The 25,000-nt window shown below is 36.3% G+C and overlaps 3 protein-coding genes across 4 annotated transcripts in view; 1 reads left to right on the top strand and 2 right to left on the bottom strand.

Annotated features, from left to right (window-relative positions):
- The window catches only part of LOC136835657 (CDGSH iron-sulfur domain-containing protein 3, mitochondrial-like), a 4,942-nt gene extending 4,307 nt beyond the window's left edge, over window positions 1-635 (bottom strand). Inside the window, exon 1 of the mRNA XM_067099472.1 lies at window positions 357-635. Coding sequence (XP_066955573.1) covers window positions 357-428 — 72 coding nt within the window. The 5' untranslated portion in view covers window positions 429-635. The remainder of the gene's footprint in view (window positions 1-356) is intronic.
- LOC136835656 (cocaine esterase-like) overlaps window positions 1-13,990 on the top strand; it is a 14,681-nt gene extending 691 nt beyond the window's left edge. The window contains exons 2-14 of one of the 2 annotated variants that reach the window (XM_067099471.1): window positions 2,620-2,762; window positions 4,287-4,447; window positions 4,810-5,244; window positions 5,437-5,586; window positions 6,579-6,726; window positions 7,120-7,305; window positions 8,202-8,404; window positions 9,204-9,354; window positions 10,358-10,533; window positions 11,294-11,444; window positions 11,817-11,946; window positions 12,058-12,172; window positions 12,977-13,990. In XM_067099471.1, the coding sequence (XP_066955572.1) occupies window positions 4,313-4,447; window positions 4,810-5,244; window positions 5,437-5,586; window positions 6,579-6,726; window positions 7,120-7,305; window positions 8,202-8,404; window positions 9,204-9,354; window positions 10,358-10,533; window positions 11,294-11,444; window positions 11,817-11,946; window positions 12,058-12,172; window positions 12,977-13,066 (2,070 nt within the window). In that variant the 5' untranslated portion in view covers window positions 2,620-2,762; window positions 4,287-4,312 and the 3' untranslated portion in view covers window positions 13,067-13,990. Of the gene's footprint in view, window positions 1-2,619; window positions 2,763-4,244; window positions 4,448-4,809; window positions 5,245-5,436; window positions 5,587-6,578; window positions 6,727-7,119; window positions 7,306-8,201; window positions 8,405-9,203; window positions 9,355-10,357; window positions 10,534-11,293; window positions 11,445-11,816; window positions 11,947-12,057; window positions 12,173-12,976 lie in introns of those variants that run through there. The other variant, XM_067099470.1, reaches the window with a different exon arrangement.
- An 81-nt stretch (window positions 13,991-14,071) lies between these two features.
- LOC136835877 (uncharacterized) lies at window positions 14,072-23,757 on the bottom strand. The gene is made up of 6 exons (XM_067099723.1): window positions 23,673-23,757; window positions 21,521-21,673; window positions 20,253-20,444; window positions 18,869-18,880; window positions 17,273-17,437; window positions 14,072-14,966 (listed from the first exon to the last, which is right to left on the bottom strand). Exons 1-6 carry the CDS (start codon window positions 23,727-23,729, stop codon window positions 14,724-14,726), a joined length of 822 nt encoding a protein of 273 aa, XP_066955824.1. The 5' UTR covers window positions 23,730-23,757; the 3' UTR covers window positions 14,072-14,723.
- Window positions 23,758-25,000: the final 1,243 nt, after the last annotated feature.

The following is a 25,000-nucleotide window of genomic DNA, read 5'->3' as shown; positions in this document are numbered from 1 at the left end:
TCATCCACACGCACAGAGAGAGAGAGAGAGAGAGAGAGAGAGAGAGAGAGAGAGAGAGAGAGAGAGAGAGAGAGGCGTGTAAGGCAAGGGAGTTGGATGATATTTAATATGGCTTAATGTATGACAATTTTCAACTCCACGTACGATACAAAAAAAAAAAAAAAACATTGGCATGACGACTAGATCACATGACACCAAATCGGTTTCCTTTCCACGTACACGATAATGCACGTTGATGATACGCCATTATGGCGACTATAACGAAGCTTTCCGCGTTGCCAGACACACCGAATAGCCAACAGCACTGCTACGCACACTATAGCGCAACGAAAGCAACTGTATAACGAATAACTTACCGTCGATAATCCTCTCGTGAAATTCACGAACTGGGGGACTCGTAACACAGAACGGATCGTAGATGCCATCATGCTTCACAAGCTCACACTTATAACAGATCGCACGCACTCGCGTAGCAGCGGATGCTGTGTATAACACTGATGCTGTGGCGGACGGTGATGCAGCAACTTCTTTGGGCGAGGGGTACCGCTGTAGACGAGTGACGGCCTTGACGTACGGTTGATTTTCTGCCCGTGTTGCGTCGTCTGCTGGCTATGTGGTACCCTGTAACCCATGCGGGAGAGCGGGATTTAAAGAAAACATTTATTTCATCATTATAGAAAACGTTTTTCTTTGACTAACTATCCTATATTTTGCTGTTGTTTTTCAGTTTTCCTCAAAACATTTAATCAGCAAATGCCATTTCTTTTTTCCAAGTAAAATTCGTTTTAGTATTCAATTTTGCCGGCCATTCTATCGACCCTAATTTTGGCTACGAATTGTCAGTTACAGCCTAAATTTCTCATGAAGTTTTTCACAGTTATTGATATTTTTCTAAAACATTTCTCATTCTATTCTTGAAATATCTCTTCGTGCTTTCGTATTTTTTAAACTCCTTAACAGGAAATGAATCATAGAAACTAAATGAAGCCAAAACCTTTCTCGATCTCTCAAAAACAAGGGATATAAGTTGTTTGTTACATTCCGATGCTTAAGATAAGCATCGGAATGTACAATGTACAATGTTCTTTAGACTTTGGTCATCTTAGTGACTACACAGTGAGCCAATTGCTCTAAAATATGAAAGTTAAAAAGTAAACCTGGAAATTGATATGTAAGTGATAGCTCGTACATTATTTTTTGAAAAGAAGCTTGGAAATGATTATTTTATTAACTGTCTGTAAGTTACAGACTCAATGAAAGCGTAAAATGTACCAATCTATTCAGATTATCAGTGCTGATAATTCATTGGGCGTGTACAAACTCATTTTCAAGGGAAGTATTGAAGATGATTTAACAGCTGAACTTTTTGAAATGACACTTCCGGAAACAGAGAAATAGGCATAATGTGAAACCGAGATATAGATATAAAAGAGAACAAAGTATAGGCCTATATATTTAAATGAATATACAAATGAGAACAAGGTATAGGACTATATATTTAAATGAATATACAAATGAGAACAACGTATAGGCCTATATATTTAAATGAATATATGGATGAGAGCAACTTATAGGCCTATATATTTAAATGAATATTTAGATGAGAACAACGTATAGGCCTATATATTTAAATGAATATACAAATGAGAACAACATATAGGCCTATGTATTTAAATGAATATACAAATGAGAACAAGGTATAGGCCTATGTATTTAAATGAATATACAAATGAGAACAACGTATAGGCCTATGTATTTAAATGAATATACAAATGAGAATAACATATAGGCCTATGTATTTAAATGAATATACAAATGAGAACAAAGTTGCTATGTATTTAAATGTACAAATGAGAACAAGGTATAACCTATGTATTTAAATGAATATACAAATGAAGTATAGGCCTATGTATTTAAATGCAGAATAACATATAGGTCTATGTATTTAAATGAATATACAAATGAGAACAAGGTATAGTCCTATAAAACCTTTTACTTGATCTCCTTTCCTGTTTCCTTTCTTCAGTCTTGCTGTTCTACTTCTCTAACCATTACTTCTCAGTTTAACCATGGGGTTCTTTTCCGTTTCCACATTTAGATCCTTGTACTTCCTTAAGCAGTGAATGGCCGCCGACAGTACCCCAGTGCTGTGCTTGGCTTGACAGGCTAAATTTCATAAAAGCTTAATCATTCATAAATCATATTTTTCAAAGTAAAATAATACGTCATATTAACTAAGGTCTGTTTTCTAGATTACTGATTCCACGAGAATTTACCTTTGAGGTTTTAACACTTCATTTCTGAAGGTTTCTATGGCGAATATCAAGTCAGACGTTGAGTTAGGTTCAAATTTTAGGCCGACAGCTGCCATATTCTTCCACCAAACCTTCTCAGGAAAACAGTTTTGAATCTGAAAAAGACCCCATTTGCCTTAATAAAATCAGTCACTAGTAAGTTCTAAGACTTTATATAACATAATGTATTACAGACCACTTTCTCTTCAGCAGAATCAAAGTGGTTATAACCTTGGCCTCTTATAATCTGAAGAGATAATGCACACTATCAACACCATCTGTCACCATATCAGCCGAGATCATGAACAGAGTTTATCTTCCCCAGGTCGAGGGTTGGATCCAATGGCCAGTGTAAGCGCCAAGCAGTGAATTTATGCCCCGTTGGGCATTTTTTGTGCATTCGGCACTGAGGAACGGGTGAGGGAGGACACGGCTGAGGAGTGAGGCAAGTGATTGTTGTCATTCCAGGTAGGAAATGAGTGAGATTCAGGTGTGAAATTAGGCTCAGTTTTCTTGTGTTAAAACTGTAAGCCAGAAAAATTCACTTTTGAGGATAATATCCTGTCTATCTGGTCCGTTTATTCTTTAACTTCTCCACAAGCAACCTCGTCGTTCTAAGCATTTCAAATTCATATTTTTCAATAGAAAAATGATTGAAAGAAGCATTCCCCATGTTTTTGACTCTCCTACTTCTATATGTCTGTCTGTAACAATTTCTAGAGTTTTAACTGTGACACACTAAAAGGACTGAAAACTTAATATAGTGAATATTTTCATCCCAGCTTAAAATCTCGCATTCTTCTATTTGGAAGTAAAAAATATGCAAACTAAATAAGCTATTTTATACTGGACTGTGCCTTAGTTTGTATTTTATCAGGTTGATAAGAAGCAATCTTTAACCCCTCTTTCGCTCAGTCTCTCTCTCTCTCTCTCTCTCTCTCTCTCTCTCTCTCTCTCTCTCTCTCTCTCTCTCTGTCTCTATCTCTCTTTCTGTCTCTATCTCTCCCTGTTTATCTGTCTCCCTGCAAAGACTGATTCAAGAATTGTTTGCACCTCTCTATCCCCAGATCTCTACAGAAAGAACGCAACCAAAAATTGAAATGGCAAGTTGATTGAAAATAACTATATTTTTTTAAGATTTGCAGCAGCTCTTTACAGTCTGTAAGGAGTTCTGTACTGTTGGTTACTAATGCCTTACATATTTAACCGTTAAATCCTGTTAAGTAACTTGTAAGATGGCTGAGACTTCTCAGGGATCCTGTGAGATTTGGAACTAGATGCTCAGTTTGTCCAGGAACACTTAAATGGCTTCACGTGTTCTATACATTTCCAATTCTCTTCAGTTCCTTTTCAAAGTTCCGGAGCATAGTACAGTTCTGCTTCTTTATTCCCTTAATTCAAAGAAGAAGTGAATATACTTTCATTTCTTATGACAATGGAAGTAGGGTCAATTACTGATAGATCCTTTACCAAAGCAAAACACACCATCTTGATGTTAGTAACTGTATATAGGTTCATTTTTAAGGGACAGCCTCTCGAAAGGAGACAATTTTCTCTGGCAGTTGTTGGCATCTTAGAATGAATGACTAAGTCTTCTTATCTTGTCGCTAATACAAAGGTCTTCAGTTCTATTTGTGGCTTGAAAAGAGTTTATACCAATTAACTGTGGAGATAAGCTATCTGATAGAATCGTAGATGAATCATAAAACCACACCGTTCTTCTCCTGTCATCCCTTCCCTCGTCAGTTGCAATGCAGTTTGAGTAATTAAGTTCTGCCACTACCGAATTGTGCCAGCAAAGTTCATATTCTTATGGTTATCATATTCTTATATATTTAATTATACATATATGTATGTATGTAATATACATACACACATACATACATACACACAAGCATATACATATATTATCAAAAACTGATATCTTATCTGTTATCTGAAATCACCAAGCTTTGTCGCAAAGTCATTGCTTTTGCATGATTTTCTCCCCAGTCACTCAGTCTGCCCCAAACCAAACCATGGCAGGAACTACCTCAACAATCATCCAGGTGTTCATAGGAGTCTTGGTGGCCGTTGCAGCCGTTCTCTTGTTCATAGAAACCGTACCCACTGATGAAAAGGGAACTTCCACCCGATTCGGAAGCATTGTCAATGTGAGTTGCATTTACTATCCTGGTCCCCAGTTATCCTAGATATTTGTTTCGTATCACCGTGAAGCAGAGGATTTGTAGGTTCAGAGATCAATGCAGTCTTGAAAATAATCAAGGTAATGTTTGTAATAAAGATTACTGGCGTTATTCATAAACAAAAAATCTATTTCTGTTGTAAATCAGACTGGCGGATAAATATATTGTCATGAAGAGTGAACATAATGTTACAACCTATACTAAATATAAGGGCTATTCTAACAAGATTGACAAAGAAAGCAATAATATAACACATTTTTATTTTTATGATAAACTTTTGTTGCCATAACGGATTAATATTGACCTTACCTTGCGTCCTGTTCCTTTAGATAACAGAGCCAGTCAAGGTAGACATTTCAGAAAAAGCAACAAACAATGAACCGTCAGAAACAAAGGTATCTGCAGATTCTTCAGAGTCAGCAATAGCCAATGAATCTTTGGAGTCAAGTACAGATGCCAGAGCTACAGAACCAGCCCTGAATGAAGAGCCTTTGGACCCAGCTACAGTTAACACAGCTCCAGAACCAGTCTCGGATGATGAGTCTATAGAGAAACCTACAATTAATGAGTCTCCTGACCCAGGTTCGATTGATAAATCTTCAGAGGCACCAGCTGCAAAAGAATCTGAACCAGCAACAGTTGAAGTACTGACAAAGTTAGGGAAGGTGAAAGGTACTGAGCAGGCAATTGCAGATTCAAGGACCATTCTTGCCTTCAAAGGTATCCCATATGCTCAGCCTCCAGTTGGTGAACTTAGGTTTAAGGTATGTGTGCATGTATCAAGTTTATTGATTTCTCTGATTTTCCCTGATAAGTCTTTACTAATTACCCCTTTTTCTGAGCTATTTTTTCCTTAGTGTCATGCTTCCAAGGATAAGATGGTTGTTAATTCTGTAAAAATTTGAGTTCTAGTCTCATTTTTGTTTCAAAGACTACAGCATCTCATTTGGTTTCAGGCTCCTGTGCCCATAGGACCTTGGTCAGGAGTGAAGGGGGGCCAAACACCACCAGCGTGTCCTCAGGTAGACTTTATAGCTCTTACGGCTGGAGAAAATAAGATGCTGGGAGAAGAAGACTGTCTTTATTTAAACATTTATGTTCCAAAGGTAATTATGAAATGCTCTAAAATAGTGAAACAAAACGGTGTTTTGCTGTTATAATTCGCCAAATATTCTCTTAGCATAGGATTTTGAGTAGTAAGGTGATAGAATATCACAATAGTCTTCATAATCTTGAGAGCTATGCTATCATACTTTTCCGAAATGAATATCTAGAGGGCATACTCTGATTCTCAAGGAATTATACCAGTTTACATACATAAAATCAACTTTATCTATTGTTACATTCGATGTAAGTGGTCCAGGAAGAATATTCCAAAGGGAAATTGGTAACCTCATGACTGGGAATATAGTCTGTGATATAAATTACAAATTTTTGTTTTGTGGAAGGACTATACAGTCGACCACCGGTATTCGAATAGGTAAAATCCGCGAATACTTGACATCCCTCTAAAAACACTTATAACTGCTTATTTTGATAGTTCAAAACACCAACAAACCCTCTATGAATGCTTATACCTGAATATTTTAATAGTTTTATCACAAAAAGTGCATTTAGTGACGAAAATGATATGAAAATGCAGTATTTTGTGAATACTTCTCCATGGAAAATACCGCGAATAAGTGAATTTTCCCCGAATAATGTGTATATATGTTCCGCAGAGCAACCCGCTAATAGGTGAAGCCGCGAATCCAGAACCCCGAATAGGAGGGGGTCCATTGTAAGCCTTAAAATATCAAGAGGGAGAAAAGAAAGAGGGAATTTGATGTCAATTTGATTGACTTCACGCATTATTAAGCAATTATTTTTCAGAATAATAACGCAGTTATACACAACAGTTAATTAACGTTATTTCTGGACCATTGCTGAAGCAGTAACTAAGACGGACGGATAGCTTCTTGATGCGAATGAGTCTTTCAGTAATGTTCCTCACGATAGAATTGTTTGTGATTCTCACTCTCTAGGAACATGAATGTATGAAGAAGTACCCTGATAGTAATAGTAATAATAATAGTAATGTCTCATTATTACCTAACAGAACGCAGGACCAAACTTACCTGTGATGGTATTTATTCATGGAGGTGGCTTTTACATTGGTAATGCAGACATGTTTGGAGGAACACCCAAGTTTCTTCTGACCAAGGACATTATCCTAGTTTCCATTCAGTACCGGCTGGGAGTCCTAGGTAAGTATGATGAGAATTTGCAGGTATTCAGTGGGAGTTTTTGATTTCGCCAGTAAAGGAAGGTACAAAGTAGGATTGTCAAAAAATGCAAATAGAAGCAGAAATGGATGGAATAATCATCCTTGCTCCCTTTTTGCTGTAGCTAAAAGGCAGAGGTGCTTAGCTCTTCCAGGTTTATGGACCTTGCGTGAATTACAGTTTTTACTGTGGGAGCCTCATAAATACATATTACATTTTGTCAAGAAGGCAGATCATTTTACAAATTAATTAACAAATCCAACCAAGGCTTCACGAGTGGATAAAAGCAGTATGCCCTAGGTTTCAATTATGTATGATGCTGTGAAAGAAGTACTTTTGGAATTTCAAAACTCATTTCTTACCTTGTTGCCGTAGGTTTCTTGTCAACTGGCGATCCCACAATTCCCGGAAATTTTGGAATGAAGGACCAGTCGCTGGCTCTACGCTGGGTGCAGGAAAACATCCGAGAGTTCGGGGGTGACCCCGGTCAAGTGACCATCTTTGGCCAGAGTGCTGGAGGGGCTTCAGTCCACCTGCATGTATTGTCTCCATACTCAGAAGGTGAGGAACGTACCAAGTTAACAGTGGTCGGTGGCACTTTCCCGAGATGTACCCGAGCATCGGGACCTTTCCCTGAAAAAAGTGGGAAGCCATATCTTAAAAACTAACCATTGAGTTTTCCTGAATATAATCTCATTACGTTTCCCACACCCAAATTACAATAGAGTTACTAACCTAACCTAACCTAACCACCTAACCTGACCTACATAACCTAACCTATGAGCATGACAAAAAAACCGGGGCTGGTGCAATACTGGCATACATCTCAGGAATTTGCTGCCGTTGTACATATTTGGTATTGTATACTCTCATAGGTGAACATCCTCTACGTTTTCATGTCTATGGTCAGAAAATCTTTGTACCCATTGCAGTTAGAACTTATCATAATTCCTTTATGCATTATTTATTTAATGCTTTATTTGCCAGATTATTTAGTATTTGCCTGTTGCTTCTGTCTTTCTCTGTTCTGTTCTGTTATTCTGTTATTCTATTACTCTATTCTACTTGGAAAATGTGGGGACTGATAGTTGATAAAATATGTTTAAGACAAAACAAACCTGAAACAAAATATGAAAGAGGCTCAGTGACCACTGCAGCAGATCTGTAGGAAGACTTATCCCCTTTTTAACAATCCTATTTCAGGCTGAAATATGTAAATGTTGTCAACACTGATCATTAAATAAGGTGGCTGATGTCAGAGAAGCTTACATGTATATCAGAAACATATAGTAAGGCCAAAGATTGCACGAATTCCCAGATCACAGGAGTGACAGTTCAAAAAGCATTGGAATGAGGACAATATGTAAAGTCATAAATCATTCACTACTGTTCAAGGCCTCTATGCCTCAGTAAATTCTTACATAGATCCTTTAAAACATTTCTGTGACTTTCCACAGGAATGTTCCAGAGAGCTATCCTGATGTCTGGAACAGCTCTAGGTTCCTGGGCGATTCGGGAGGATCCCAAAGAAATGTCCCGGAAGATTGGGAAATTCTCTGGTTGCTTAGCTGATGGAGAGCCACTAGACAGCACTGCGCTTCTTGAATGCCTCCGAGGGGCTTCTGTGGAGGATATAACAATGACTGCACCGAAGTTAACTGTAAGGCTTACCTTTGATTAGAAGGCTTAGGCTTAGTGAAGTTGTTTGGAAGAAGCAGTTTCTATACTGTCAAAGTAGGCTAATTTATAGATTTCTTCAGGAGGTCTGGACATTAGATTAAGAAATGAGTGTTCCTAACATGTAGTAGGCTTAGGCTTAGTAGAGTTGTTTGGGAGAAGCAGTTTCTATACTGTCAAAGTAGGTTAATATTATTTTTATAGATTTCTTCAGGAGGTCAGGCCATTAGATTAAGAAGTGGGTGTTCCTAACATATCGTAAAGTTAGCCAAACCAGACTCTTTCATCTACGAACTTGACCACCCAGTGGCACATGTTATTTTTTTACGAATACCTGGATTATCTTTGAAGACATACTCGTGTAACTACAATTCAGTTGGTCACCAGAGGAACTTATATCTTTAATGAAGAAAATCCAATATTTGAAAGCATTACTTACCAAATGAAAGTTGCCCTCATCTTCTAAACCAAGCATGGCATTTTGAAATCAGGCAATTATTTCTGAATAAGGCAGAAATCGATACTCTACCATACTTACTGGTGCTAGTTATAAGTTTTCAACAATTCATTACATCGTTCCATGCTCTTACGTTGGCTTTCTGCTGTCTATATTGCACATAACCCAAAGACACAATCTTCCTAAATGTTCTTATTTCGCGAAAAAGCTTTGGAATTTGCTAATGGTCTCTGTTACTGGAATCTGGCTCTCTTGAGCACACCAGGCTATCTCTACAGCATATTTTCATTAATCCTTTTTTCTTTCATTTAACGAAAACCCGCAGGTCTGGAACGATCTTCCTTTCCCTCTGGTGCCTTGTGTTGATGGAGACTTCCTACCTGACCATCCAGCCCAACTGCTAAAGTCTGGACGTTACCAGAGAGTCGACATCATGGCTGGAATAACGGCTAATGAGATGGTAATGCAAGTTATAGGTATGTATAGGTATTTTACAGTTGTCTATATTGTTGATTAAGGTACAAAAGCCCATGATGACCGCAGGGCAAGCCTTAGCAACGGATCTTTGAAAGTAAAAGTTGAGTGTTTGACCTGGAGACCTATGTGTTCATTTCGCTTAATTGCCTCATAGGTGATGGACCATGTTTTTGCAATCCTTGTGCAAAACCCATGGAGAAAAAAGGGAGTTTTTGTCATTCTTGTGCAGAACCACAGAGAAAATAGAGAGTTTTTGTAATCTTTTTGCAAAAACCACAGAGAGAAAGAAAAGATTTGTAATCCTTGTGCAAAAACCACAGAGAAAGTAGAGTTTTTGTAATCCTTCTGCAAAAACCACAGAGAGAAAGAAAAGAGTTTTTGTAATCCTTCTGCAAAAACCACAGAGAGAAAGAAAAGAGTTTTTGTAATCCTTGTGCAAAAACCACAGAGAAAAAAGACAGTTTTTGTAATCCTTTTGCAAAAACCACAGAGAGAAAGAAAAGATTTGTAATCCTTCTGCAAAAACCACATAGAGAAAGAAAAGAGTTTTTGTAATCCTTGTGCAAAAACCACAGAGAAAAAAGACAGTTTTTGTAATCCTTCTGCAAAAACCACAGAGAGAAAGAAGTTTTTGTAACCCTTGTGCAAAAATCACAGAGAAAATGGAGAGTTTTTATAATCCTTGTGCCAAAACCACAGGAGAAAATAGAGTTTTTGTAATCCTTGTGCAAAAACCACAGAGAAAATAGAAAGTTTTTGCAATCCTTGTGCAAAAACCACAGCAGAAAATATGAGATTTTGTAATCCTTGTGCTAAAACCACAGAGAAGCTTAATCGTCCTCTTCCAAAGAACCGGCATAATTTAATTCTGAAGTCTCAAAAATAATTCTGAAGTCTTTCTCAGTAGCTTGACAATAAGACTTTACCAGGTTTAACAAGAACAAAGAAGCCAAAAACAATTTTTAAGTCTTACCCAGTAGCCTAATAATGAGACTTTTTCAGGTTTAACACAGAACAAAGAGACCAAAAAAGAATTCCTCGCCAAATTTGAAGAGCTCGGCCCCCTTCTGTGTGCTCTTGATGAAGAAGAGTCAGGGGCATCAATAATGAAGAATGCCTTCTATAACTACATGGATGGAATCGAGGTCACTGAAGACTATTTTGAGGAGCTTGACCAGGTGAGTCACCCGAGATTTCTTTTGGGAGAGACACCCGCCTGGTATGACCTAACTTGAAGTATACACACACACACACACACACACACACACACACACACACACACACACACACACACACACATATATATATATATATATATATATATATATATATATATATATGTATATGTATGTATGTATATAAACCTCTTCTGGACAAAAGAAATCAGCAATGTTATCACATTTACATATTCAACATTAAATGATTATTAGTATTAAACTTATATGTATATGGATTATCAGATAAGGTTCCTATCTTCTAATCAATAGTCAATACACAAATAAGCAAGGAAAACTCATGGATTAATCAGCTGATTCCTTGAAAGGCCAAAACTTGTTTTGTAAGCTTCAAGACGTTCTCCCTCATTTAACGCCAAAGTGTAATTCCATCACAAGGGGGGTGTCTCAAAATATTTCTTAGGTACCATAGATCTTTAAATGGGTCTTCTCCCTCTTTTAATACCAGTGTCATTCCACAAGGGGAGAGTCTCAAAATATTTCTTAGACATTATAGATCTTAAAATGGTCTTCTCCCTCATTTAATGCCAGTGTCATTCCAGAAGGGGAGAGTCTCAAAATATTTCTTAGGTATCGTAGATCTTAACGCAAATAGGCCTTCTCCCTCATTTAATGCCAAAGTGTAATTCCACAAGGGGAGAGTCTCAACACATTTCTTAAGCATCATAGATCTTAAAATGGTCTATCTACTCGATTTTCTCAGCTCGTAAACGACTGTTTCGCGAATGTCAACTGCGACGAATCGATTCTGATACACGCCTCCGACGAGAATGCCAAAGTGTACGCGTATGAACTGGAATACCAAGGGAAAGGTTTCTTTTTGGAAGCTCTGAACATGATCGTCGATGAAGTGTGTAAGTATCCTCTCTCTCCTTCTCTCTCTCTAGTTCATTAACTGTTTAAGGTCGAGTCATTATTATTACTGCATGTCTGTTTCAATATTTTTTTTGAATATGCATTCTTTTGTATATACAGTATATATATTACACATGTATGTAATTATATATATATATATATATAATATAAATAATATATAATATATATATATATATATATATATATATATATATATATATATATATATGTATGTATATATATATATATATATGTATGTATGTATGTATGTATGTATGTATGTGTGTGTGTGTGTGTGTGTAACTCAGGATACAAACACCGCTAATTCCACACACACACAAATCTTTCTTAACGAGTCACCATCACTGCAGATGTGCCCCATGGAGCCGACCTGCCGTTTTTGTTCAACAATGTCCTCGGCGCTCCCGACTCCGAAGACCCGACCGACCTTTTCGTGTCCAAAATCATGGTCCAGCTGTGGACCGACTTCGCCATCAAAGGGTGAGGGAAACAAATGGATCTTTCCTAGATAGTGACACCTAAATTTCATAAAATCTAATCAAATCACCATCATTCGAAAGATATTCAAACTCTTTTCGTAAATCCTTTCAGGAACCCAACCCCCGACCTGTCCCTGGGCTTCAAGTGGTTACCTGTGGCGAAGGACTCCTACCATTACCTGGGCATAGGACCCGCTCCTTCCATGAGGAACGACAAGAGGGCTAAGGTACTGGTCTAACTTATGATGATATCATCATCATTATCTTAAAAAAATACCCATAGTAGCGTGAGTCTTAAAATGGAGAAACAAATCCATCTGTTGAGCTGAGGTACCACTAGGTAGCCTGCTTATTTCCATAATGTTTCTCTGAGGTTTCTCGTTTGGCGTAGAGGTCATTGCTCGTAGACTATTTGTGTTACTCATTAAGAAGTGTATGGATACAAACACTGTGAGGGACTTTGAAGACAGATCCCCAAAGCGCATGTTAAGCTGAGGTACCACTAGGTAGCCTGCTCATACTCATAATGTTTCTCTGAGCATTACTTGTTGACTACTTGTGTTACTCATCAAAAGGCCTATGGATAAACACACATTGCATTTTATTACATAGGGATTATGGGAATAAGGGTGACACAAAGTGACAAAAATAATCGCATCAGTGAAATATCTAAACATCAATTCCTCTCGCTTGTGCATTGAACAATTATGGAATGTGAATGATAGCCCCTTCTTTGCCTTACAAAATTGTCACTTAGCCATTTTTTTATTCGTTTTGCGTAAGAAATATTGTATAGGGATTATTGGAATAAGGGTAACTAAAAGTGATAAAAATAATCGCATCAATGAAATATCATAACATTAATTCATCTCGCTTGCGCATTGAACAATTATGGAATGTGAAAGATAGCCCCTTCTTTGCCTTACAAAACTATTGTCATTTAACCATATCCTAATTCGTTTTACGTAAGGAATAAGGAGTAGAATGTCTCGGTGTTTATACTGTAAACTGATATCATTCAATGATTGCAGAGACGTGAATTCTGGAAGCAGCAGCCGACGAAATCGAACAAAATACTTTACGAGGAGTTGTTTGCCGAGGATCGGACGACTGTTGAATGAAACCAAAGGAGACGACCAGCTGCCCAGAGTCTAACTTCTATGTTAATATGTTGTTGAAATTAATGGTAAACCTTTTTTATGATGTCCCTCTGCTAACCTCACCTTCCTAACGTAACCTACCACAAATATGAAACAATAAACATATTCTCTAACGGGCGAACAATAAGAGAACAATAGCCTTCGGTTGAACAATCACCATATTGTAGATGAAAGCTAAATTGCAAAAAGACGCATTTAGTGAATGACAAAAAAAAAAAAAAAAAAATCGTCCAATACCTCTTTACATAACACTGATCTCAGTAGCTGAATGTTTGTGCAAACACTGGCCTTCTCAGCTAAGTGTTTACACAAGCACTGACTACTGACTTCCATAGCAGATTGTTTACACAAACACTGACCTCTGTAGCTGAATGTTTACACAAACACTGACCTCTGTAACCGAGTATTTACACAAACACTGACCTCCGTAGCTGATTATTTACACAAACACTGACCTATGTAGCCGAATGTTCATACAAACACTGACCTGTGTAGCTCATTATTTACACAAACACTGACCTATGTAGCTGAGTGTTTACACAAACACTAACCACTTATCTCCGTAGCTGAGTGTTTACACAAACACTGACCTACGTAGCTGATTACACATACACAAACACTGGCCTTTGTAGTCGAGTGATTACCCAAACACCAACGAAGCACCTGCGTCGCTGAAGAGAGCTGTTTACGAACTGAACGGCTGAGCCTCCGTGACTGAGTCTGGTTGAATGACTGAAATCCGAGGTTAGATTCGTAGAAGAAGAACGAGTTGCCAGTTACCAAAATTAATGAACAAGAAGAAGAAGAAGAGGAAGAAGAGGACCATTTTGCTTCATACTTTAGGCTGTAATCGACTATTCATAATAAAAAAGGAGTTTTTTTTTACTTGATTGTTTATTAATGGATATCCTTCAGAATTGTGCCAAGATATTTTGTTTATTGATTGCCTGTCCTAACCATGGTTTCCGTGAAGCCAAAATATCAAGAATTAGACACCTTTTCATTTTCATATCAAGTAAATGAATCTGTACAAAAATTTACTTTGAATGAGGAGAAAGATAGCAAAAAAAGATTTATACACAAAAATAAATCGTCTTTTAATACAAATGAATCGGTACAAAAATAACCATGAAGACATCGATAATGAGAGTAAACAAGTAAAAAATGCGCCGAAGTTTTCTGTACAGCCGCTACAGCGTATAATCAAGGCCACCGAAAATGGATCTATCTTTCGGTGGTTTCAGTATAATATTGTATGAGCTGCGGCCCATGAAATTTTAACCACGGCCAGGTGGTGGCCTATCCTATATCATTGCCAGAAGCACGATTATGATTAAGTTTAACCTTAAATAAGATAAAAACTACTGAGGCTAGAGGGCTGCAATTTGGTACGTTTGATGTTTGGAGGGTGGATGATCAACACACCAAATTTCAGGCCTCTAGCCTCAGTAGTTTTCAAGATCTGGGGGCGGACAGAATAAAGTGCGGACGGACAGATAAAGCAGGCACAATAGTTTTCTTTTACAGAAAGCTAAAAAGGACAGGAAAATAAAAATGAAAATCGTATAAAAATAAAAACATACAATAAAAAGGAATCAATAATATTTGAAGGAACGCTTCATATGAGCTCCATCTCGAAGGCGGATTCCGCCTTGACGATGAGATTCAGCAGTGTCTCCGTGTCCTCGCTCCCTCCCGGGAACCTCGGCAGGAGGTTGAGGCCAAACTGGTCGAGGTTCCTCCTGAGGTCGTTCTTGAGGCAGGCCGTGAATCTGGCGTCCTTCTCGCACCTGACGAAGGCGATGAGGCGCTCCAGTTGGTGAGGAACGAGCGTGCGGCGCTGGTCCAGAGGCAAGCAGGTCTGGAAGGGGGGAATTGGTTCAATGTTTTACTTAATAATTTCTCATAAGTTGTTTATTTTCATAAGAAAAACTAATCAGGTCTGAAAGGGGGAATTTGTTGAATGTCTTCCTTAATCATTTCCCATAAGTTGTTTATTTTTATAAGAAAAACTAATCAGGTCTTGAAGGGGGAATTGGTTGAATGTCTTCTTTAATCATTTCACATAAATTGTATATTTTCATAAAGAGAACTAATCAGGCTGAAAGGGAAAATTGGTTGAATGTCTTCCTCAATAACTCTATCATTAGTGCATATTTTTATAATAAAAACTAATCAGGCATAAAATGTGAAATTGGCTGAATGTCATCCTCAAAAATTTCTCATATATTGTATAAATAGAAAAAATTAATCAGGTCTAAAGGAAAAAGGAGAGTTTTCAACAAATACTTTCTCATACAAGAATGAATCAGGTCCAAAGGAAGGAGACTTTCAAGAAATACTCTCTCATATGATGTATAAATATAAAAAAATAAATCAGGTCTAAAGGGAGAGGGAGAATTTAAAGAAATGCTTTCTACATTGTATATTATACAAAAACTAATCAGGTCTATAGGAAAAGAGAGGTTCAAGAAATGCTTTCTATACATATAATTATACAAGAACGAATCATATAGGTTATTTATATATATATATATATATATATATATATATATATATATATATATATATATATATATATATATATATATATATATATATAATATTTATGTTTAAAAGTCCTCATGCAGACAGGTCTAAATGGGGAATTAATTGAATGTCCTCAAATGTTTTCTCAGATATTGAATATTTATAAAACAAGTAAAAAATGCGCCGAGTTTTCTGTACAGCGTATAATCAAGACCACCGAAAACAGACCTATCTTTCGGTGGTCTCGATATAGTGCTGCATGAGCCGCGGCCCATGAAACTTTAACCATGGGACGGTGGTGGCCTGGCCTATATCGTTGCCAGGTGCACGATTATGGCTAACTTTAACCCTAAATAAAATAAAAACCACTGAGGCTAGAGGGCTGCAATTTGGTACGTTTGATGATTGGAGGATGGATGATCAACATACCATTTTGCAGCCCTCTAGCCTCTGTGGTTTTCGAGATCTGAGGGCGGACAGAAAAAGTGCGGGCAGAAAAAAGCGCGGACGGACAAATAAATCCACCACAATAGTTTTCTTTTCAGAAAACTAAAAACCTAATTAGATTTAAACGAGGAGGGAAATTGTTTAAAAGCAATTCTACAAGGAGGACTTAATTGAATTACTCATGTATTATATATTTATAAAAAAAAACCTCAATAAGGTGTCAAGGGGATGGAATTTTGGTTCAAGGTAGGTTTAAATAGGGAATTAAATAGGGAATTAACTTTCCTTATTGACAATTTCTCAGTTGTTGCATATTTATAAAAAAATAAATCAGGTCTAAAGGTAAATGGGAAGGAATTGGTTCAAGGCAGGTCTAAAATAGGATAAGTAATGTCTACATTAATAAATAATTACATAAAACCAACGAAATCAGGGAGATTTAATCACTTAAAATAGATTTAAATAAAATTAGATTAAATATAGTTACTTAACTTCAATTTGAACTTAAAATTTATTTTTCAGTTTTACCAAGAAACCTAATTTAAGCGAAGTCCTTCTTAAATGGAAAGTAAAAATAACATGTTTTGATCATTAAAGGGTTAAATTTCAGCGGTTCTTAACCTGGGGGTCGTGACCCCCCGGGGGCCGGGGGCTCGTTTGGGGTTTCTCAGGGGATCACACAAAGGGTTTCGGGAGAATATAATTCATTTTCATATATCTGGATTAGCCAGTTGGGCTTTTACCAGTCTTCCTATTGTTCTGTTTTGTCTTACCCTTTCCCAAGGTTCACCCCGTAGGGTGTACTGTAGGCATTAATTAAGGTTCTTTGCAGCGCGCCTTCCTTAGGCCCCTAGCTGCAACCCCTTTCGTTCCTTTTACTGTACCTCCTTTCTTTCCACCCTCTTCTAACGGTCGATTCATAGTGCAGGTTTTCCTTCTGTTACACCTTTCAAACCTTTTGACTGTCAATTTCCGTTTCAGCGCTGAATGACCTCATAGCTTCCAGTCCTTGGCCTTTGGCCTAAATTCGATATTCGATTCAGTTTCACAAGGTTCACCATTTCAAAATTTATTATAGGGGTTAGGGTAAGAACCTGAGTACTCTCGGGGGTTTTATGAGATGGAAAAGGTTAAGAACCACTGGGTTAAGTGAATAAAAGTAGAATACGCCTTGTGGTTCTTCTCACTCACCACCAAATCCTTGCAGACGTTGATGGAGGCCAGGAGATCAGTCTTGAGACCTGGAGGAACAGGAAGGCTGGCCATGTTGTGGGAGAGACCATCGTAGTTGATGTCCAAGTTCTCGTTGACCTGAAGAAGTAAACAGATTAAAAATGAACGAGGATATAAATCAATAGAGGAAAATTGAATTTATGAATGATAAATGTCTTGCATTGCTCGTTTCGTTGTTGTCCATTTCTGTTGATGAATTGCTCTCTCTCTCTCTCTCTCTCTCTCTCTCTCTCTCTCTCTCTCTCTCTCTCTCTCTCTCTCTCTCTCTATATATATATATATATATATATATATATATATATATATATATATATATATATATATATATATATATATATATATATATATATATATATATATATATATATATATATATATATATATATATAGAGAGAGAGAGAGAGAGAGAGAGAGACATTCAGTGATAATAATGGACAAAAATAAAGTATACAATGTAATATTTGCATTATTTATAGAGATTCGTGAATGAAAGTAGATCAGTGCTGACCAAAATTGGAAACAATGAACTGAATAAAGTCATATATTTTCCATTCACAAAATTGCCAAAAATATATCAACTACCTCATTCCTGAAAAGCTGAATGGTAGAAGGTCACGAATAAATAAATGAAAGTGTTAGGTGACCTTTAGACTACGTAAAAAAAGCAAAAATAAAAAAAAAAATAAAAAATCGTCATTGGCAACTTATCATATACACCTGTTTGATACGGAGCTATTTATGTCAAGAAATTACCCATAAACGCTTCATAACGGAAGTAATTACCAGTGACTTCATAACAGGAGCCTTTGATTCGTAAACTTGTGGTAATGAATCAGTAATTAACTGTAATTATAATGATTAACTGTAATTATAACACCTCGGCCCCTGGGACACCTTGTTAAAATAGAACAGAATATAGAATTTGGGCCAATGGCCAAGAGCTGGGACCGATGAGGTCATTCAGCGCTGAAAGGGAAATTGACAGTAAGGTCTGAAAGGTGTAACAGGAGGAAAACCTCAAAGCAGTTGCACAAAGAAACAGTTGTTATAGAGAGTGGAAGGTCTGATGGAAGAAAGAGAATATGAACGGAGGTGCAGTAAAACGAATAAAAGAGGTTGCAGCTAGGGGCCGAAGGGACGCTGCAAAGACCCTTAGGTAACGCCTACAGTGCATCACGTGAGGTGCACCTTGTTATTTGAAAGTCTCGAATGAATTCTTCCTTCCTAAGCTACACTTCAGCTGTGAATTCAAGCCACCACTTATCAAATTTAATCGTATCTTGAATAATAATAATAATAATAATAATAATAATAATAATAATAATAATAATAATAATAATAATAGTATATTCAAATTCAGTATTTATCAAATTTAATCGTACTTGAATAAAATAATAATAATAAATAATTAATAATAATAATCCATAATAATAATAATAATAATTAATCGACTTAAGACACAGGTGAAATTGAGAAACAAATCCAAAATCATGGCCATATACATAACTCTCGTTTGTTTCTTGGCATCTTCTATGTCTTAATGGGGTGTAATACCAGACCTCGTTTCTAAAGTGATAATGAAAATCACTTCACTTTTTTCAGTCATTTAATGAATAAACTTTATAAATGTCATGTCAGTTGAATTTCTCGAAACGGATATTTCGACTAAAGACACAGTTGAATTGAAATCTTTGTAAATATCGTTTTGCATCTTCTATGTCTTCTGGGGTCAAAAGGAATCGTTTTTGTGAAAATGATCCAGTTTTTTGAAATGACTTTGCAAATGTCATGTCAGTAATGAATTTTTCTCAAAAAGAATTTTTTTGTAAATGACCCAATTACATTGAAATGACTTTGTAAATGTCATGTCAGTAATGAATTTCTCAAAAAGAATATTTTGTAAATGACCCAATTTTATTGAAATGACTTTGAAAATGTCATGTCAGTAATGAATTTCTCTAAAAGAATATTTTGTAAATGACTCAACTGTATTATTTTTCCTCAAGGAATCCCCTGTAAATGGCATGGACATAATGATTTACACAAAAAAATTTTTGTAAATGGCCCAGTTGTGCTGCTTTCCTTAAAGAATCCTACGTAAATGGCCTGACCATGATGATTTATCTAAAGTCTAGTCTGTAAATAACCCAGTGATGATGATTTTCTCAAGGAATCCTCTGTAAATGACCCAGCCTTGATGATTTTCCTAAATGTTATGTAAATAACCCAGGTATGATTTTCCTAAGGAATAGTTTGTAAATGACGCAGCTACAATGATTTTGTCAATGAAGTCTGTAAAAGGCCAACTGTAATGATTTCATGAAAGACCCTCTCTGTAAAAGGCTACATTATGATGATTTTCTTACAGAATAGTCTGTAAATTGCCAAACTCTACTGATTTTCTTGAAGAATACTGTAAATGTCCCAACATGATTTTCCTGAAGAATTGTCCATAAATAATACAATACTATTCAGTCTATCAGGGTTTCCCTAGCCTGTACGTATTTCCCAGAGATGTAACCGAGTACCGAGACCTTTCCCTGAAAAAAGTGGGATGACATATCTTAAAAACTAACCATAGAATTTTCTTGAAAATAATCTCATTATGTTTCCAACACCCAAATTACTCTAGAGATAATGATCTAACCTAACCTAACCCAACCTAACCTTAATCTTACCTAACCTAACCTTAACCTAACCTAACCTTAACCTAACCTTGCCATAACTTAACCTAACTTAACCTCTAACCTAACCTAACCTAACCTCTAACCTAACCTAACCTTAACCTAACCTAACCTAACCTTAACCTAACCTAACCTCTAACCCAACCTAACCTAACCTAGGGGCATGGCAAAAAAAAAAAACCGGGACTGGTGCAATACTAACATACATCTCAGGAATGTGCAGCCAGCACCAACCACCCCTCTGAAACACTTACCTGTCTGAAGGCAGGTAACCTCGGGCCAAAGGGTAAGTCTGACGTGAGGGTCACCAATGGAACTTCAACGTCACCGAATAACGACAAGGGAGGGGGTTCTCTAGTAATTAGTGTTCGTACACCTGTTGTCGACCGAGGTGTCCCGAAAGTCGATGGAAAGGGTGACGCAGTTGTGGAGATGACGTTGGGTACCTGTCGTCAAAAAGAGGGATTTTGAGATAGTAATTTTACAAAATTTTGTTTTGTATGTCTGAAACCTTGAGTTTTACCTGTTTTGGATTGGCATATTCATTGAAACAGATGCTCAGCTAATTGGGACTACATCTGAATCACCTGTATGTCCTTTGTTGAATAGAATTATCACCTATTACATTTTCTTCGAGAATAATTGGCAGGAACTGAAAAGTAACTTCCGTAAAAATAAGACAAAATTACAAACCCATATACGATAGTCTTGATTATTTTCTATTCCAGTTGTCAATGCGGCTTACATGAATTTCAAGCAATGAGCATTGGAAAGTTGTAAAGCACCTACCTTCACTTAAGAACTTAACATTTCAATTAATAATATAAGGATTGTTCTTCAGAACCGAGCAGTCCGGATTTTAGAGCAGGCTACTGATATGCATTTGTTAAAAACAGAAAATAAAAAAGATAATATAATCAGCTCACTTACCTGTGAGAACCCTAAAGACCTCACGTTCGGATTAATCATCTGTGAGAACTCTAAAGACCTCATCTTCAGACCACTTACCTGTGAGAACCCTAAAGACCTCATTATCAAATCACTTACCTGTGGAACCCTAAAGACCCCATCTTCAGACCACTTACCTGTGAGAACCCTAAAGACCCCATCTTCAGACCACTTACCTGTGAGAACCCTAAAGAAAACCTTAAGAACTCTAAAGACCTCATCTTCAGACCACTTACCTGTGAGAACCCTAAAGACCCCATCTTCAGACCACTTACTTGTGAGAACCCTAAAGACCTCATCTTCAGACCACTTACCTGTGAGAACCCTAAAGACCCCATCTTCAGACCACTTACCTGTGAGAACTCTAAAGACCTCATCTTCAGACCACTTACCTGTGAGAACCCTAAAGACCTCATCTTCAGACCACTTACCTGTGAGAACCCTAAAGACCCCATCTTCAGACCACTTACCTGTGAGAACTCTAAAGACCTCATCTTCAGATCACTTGTTAAGATCTCATTTTCAAACCAATTACCTGTGAGAACTCTAAAGACCTCATCTTCAGATCACTTACATGTGAAAATCCAAAATCTGAGGAAGAGAATAGATTCGGAATGGGCATCCTGGAATGGATGAAGAGGCTCTGGACTTCGCATTCCCGGCGGGCGTTTGCCACCTGCTGCAGGTAGGCGTAATACACGTTTCCTCCGAGGCACTCCGACATTACCTGAAGGAGTGGAAGCAGAAGGCGATTGAAGATCTGTTGCTTATTGAAATACAAGTTACTGTTGAATATAAGTGAATTGGAATATGAATTGGAATACAAGTTCTTTCTTTTCCAGTTTTTTTTTTTTTTTGGAAAATACAACCTTTTCAATTTTGTTTCTGTTGATGTTGTATTTGTTTTTTTTGTTAAGGAAATATACCAAATATTTATAGAAATATTAACGGTTGTGATGCAAAAATTAACTCTAATCTGATTAATAATCAGTGCAGGGTTAATTCATTTTTGCCAGATTGATAATCGTTTGTGCAAGAGTAATGTGATCAGGTATCAGATATGAATATTATAAAAAAATCATTAATATAAAGAAAAAAAACATTATACTCAAGATTCATTTTACTATCAATATTAAAACGTATAGCAAAATATGAATAGTAATAGTAATAAAAAAAAACATAAATAGCAAAGAAGAATTCCAACACTTTTTACTGCTGGTATTTCTTCCTAAAGGTATAATTATGATAACACTTCAAATTGGTTAGCAGGTGTTCAGGCAGAGGTATATGAGGTTAGGTGTTCTTAGAGATCTGTCTTTACAAAACAACATTCTGATGCCTTGTCAATGCTGATGCTTAATTTTTAAGGAACATAAATTGCTAAATTTTTTTTAAAATCCATGTTCATTCAGAACATGTAATTAAATAGCAAGGTTTTTCAATAAGCAATAAGAGCAGAGGAAAATAATTTGACTACCTGATGAGACGAAATTCATAAGATTGTATCAAACAAAAGTCATGATTTTCTTGGTAATCAGAGATTATTTTCCAGTTAGAGAAACGACAATGCATCCGGGGGCATTTAAATATAATTCTTATATAATCGAGAGAGCGAATTATTTCTTGAAAATTTTCCACGCATCAATCAACGACAATTGCATAAACTATCTCGTCACGATGCCAGATACCTCAGAATCATTTATTCATTGCATAAATTATCTCTGCTGACACGGAGCCTTTCCTTACCGACAACAAAGACATAACGCCTTCGACCATATTCTGTTACAGCCATTACGCGTCATTACAGATCATAATTGGGATTATATCAGATAATTAATATCCGTTCTGTCGTTCCAGTGGCCTTCGTATCGCCATTAGAAGCTGTAGGGAAACTCCAGGTACTGTGACAGAAAGCATTTGACGACAAGGGTATAACTGTTGGACATCCGCTGGAATCTTAATTGGCGGGGTCAGGTCACGTGTCTGGCGTTCAAGGCCCTGGCACGCGTCAAGGGCATTGGGTGATAACAGTTGAAATTGGGGCGTTGAATAGAGGAAGTTATATTTATGTGCTTATCAGATTGAAATGTGCAATTGTTCTATGAGAAATATTCCCAAAAGCTAGTTAATTTATTGTACTAAATACGAGAGAGAGAGAGAGAGAGAGAGAGAGAGAGAGAGAGAGAGAGAGAAGAGAGAGAGAAATAGATATATATATATATATATATATATATATATATATATATATATATATATATATATATATATATATATATATATATATATATATATATATATATATATATATATATATATATATATATATATATATATATATATATATGGTCTCATCTCAAATAATAATAATAATCTAATAATAATAATCTCTCTCTCTCTGACATGCTCTAGGAAATCTCTCTCTCTCGAATCTCTCTCTAATCGTGTACGTATGTATGCACGTATAATCATACTTTTTTAATCTGCAATGAATTAATAAGATAATAATAATAATAATAATAATAATAATAATAATAATAATAATAATAATAATAATAATAATAATAATAATAATAATAATAAATATGTCTGAATTCCCCTGACACAAAAAGAAAATAATGAGATTAAAAAATCAAACTCAGTGTAGTTAATAATAATAATAATAATAATAATAATAATAATAATAATAATAATAATAATAATAATAATAATAATAATAAAGAACTTACCTTTGTGAAAGCATATTTTTTATAGAATTCCTTCTGCGCCCAGCCGCCTGAGATCATCGAACAAAGGATGGCTGCGAATATCCTCATCCTGTAGAGATAATTATGTAAATATGTATCTCGTGTGAATATTATATAGGTGAACGACAAACGTACTAATATGCAACAAACACACGAACATACAGACACATACAGCGGGTTCTAGAGATAACGTCGTGGTCTCGGTATAATGCTGTATGAGGCGCGGCCCGTGAAACTTTAACCACGGCCCGGTGGTGGCCTATCCTATATCGTTGCCAGAAGCGCGATTATGGCTAACTTTAACCTTGAATAAAACCAAAACTATTGAGGCTAGAGGGCTGCAATTTGGTATGTTTGATGATTGGAGGGTGGATGATCAGCATACTAATTTGCAGCCCTCTAGCCTTAGTAGTTTTTAAAATCTGAGGACGGACAGAAAAGTGCGGACAGAAAAAAGTGCGGACAGAAAACAGTGCGGACAGAAAAAAAGTGTGGATAGAAAACAGTGTGGAGAGAATAAAGTGCGGACAGAATAAGTGCGGACAGAAAAAAGTGTGGATAGGAAAAGTGCGGATAGAAAAAGTGCGGGTAGAAAAAAGTGCGGACAGAAAAAAGTGCGGACAAAATAAAGTGCGGACGGACAAACAAAGCCGGCGCAATAGTTTTTCTTTACAGAAACTAAAAAAAGGAAAAATTAATTGGAGATTTTCAACTATGAAAAATTAAGTAATGGACAGTATCTATGTAAGTGTGTGTGTGTAAATATTCAAAATTAAATTTTCTTCACATTTCAACTATGAAAAATGTAGATCAATTATCTATGTAAGCATATGTGGAATAAGCAAAATTTCAACTGTGAAAACAAAAATAAATACAGAATCTATGTAAGGATTTGTGCATATGTGCAGAATGGAAGTTCCTTCACGTTTTCAACTATGAAAAGATATGTAAATACATCTATGTAAGTATTTGTGCATATGTGCAGAATAAAATTACCTTCGTGTTTCCAACTATGATACATCATGTAAATATGGTATATATGTATACGTGTGTATATGTACACATGTATATGACATGTAAAAAAATCATCATATAAGCACAGTATCTATGTGAATGTGTGTATATATACACATGTATATAACACGTAAAAAAATCATCATACAAGCACAGTATCTATGTAAGCGTGTGTATATGTACACATGTATATGACACCTAAAAAAAACCATATTTATACACTTTTCCACCACACAGTCAAAAAAGCCACCCACCCTCCCAAAAAAAAATAGCACTGAACTAACCTGAGTCTGGCT

This window comes from Macrobrachium rosenbergii, chromosome 55 (assembly GCF_040412425.1).
Source record: "Macrobrachium rosenbergii isolate ZJJX-2024 chromosome 55, ASM4041242v1, whole genome shotgun sequence".
NCBI classification, from domain to species: domain Eukaryota; kingdom Metazoa; phylum Arthropoda; class Malacostraca; order Decapoda; family Palaemonidae; genus Macrobrachium; species Macrobrachium rosenbergii.
The sequence above is the reverse complement of the archived record's forward strand: the minus strand, read 5'-3'. Positions and strand labels throughout refer to the sequence as shown.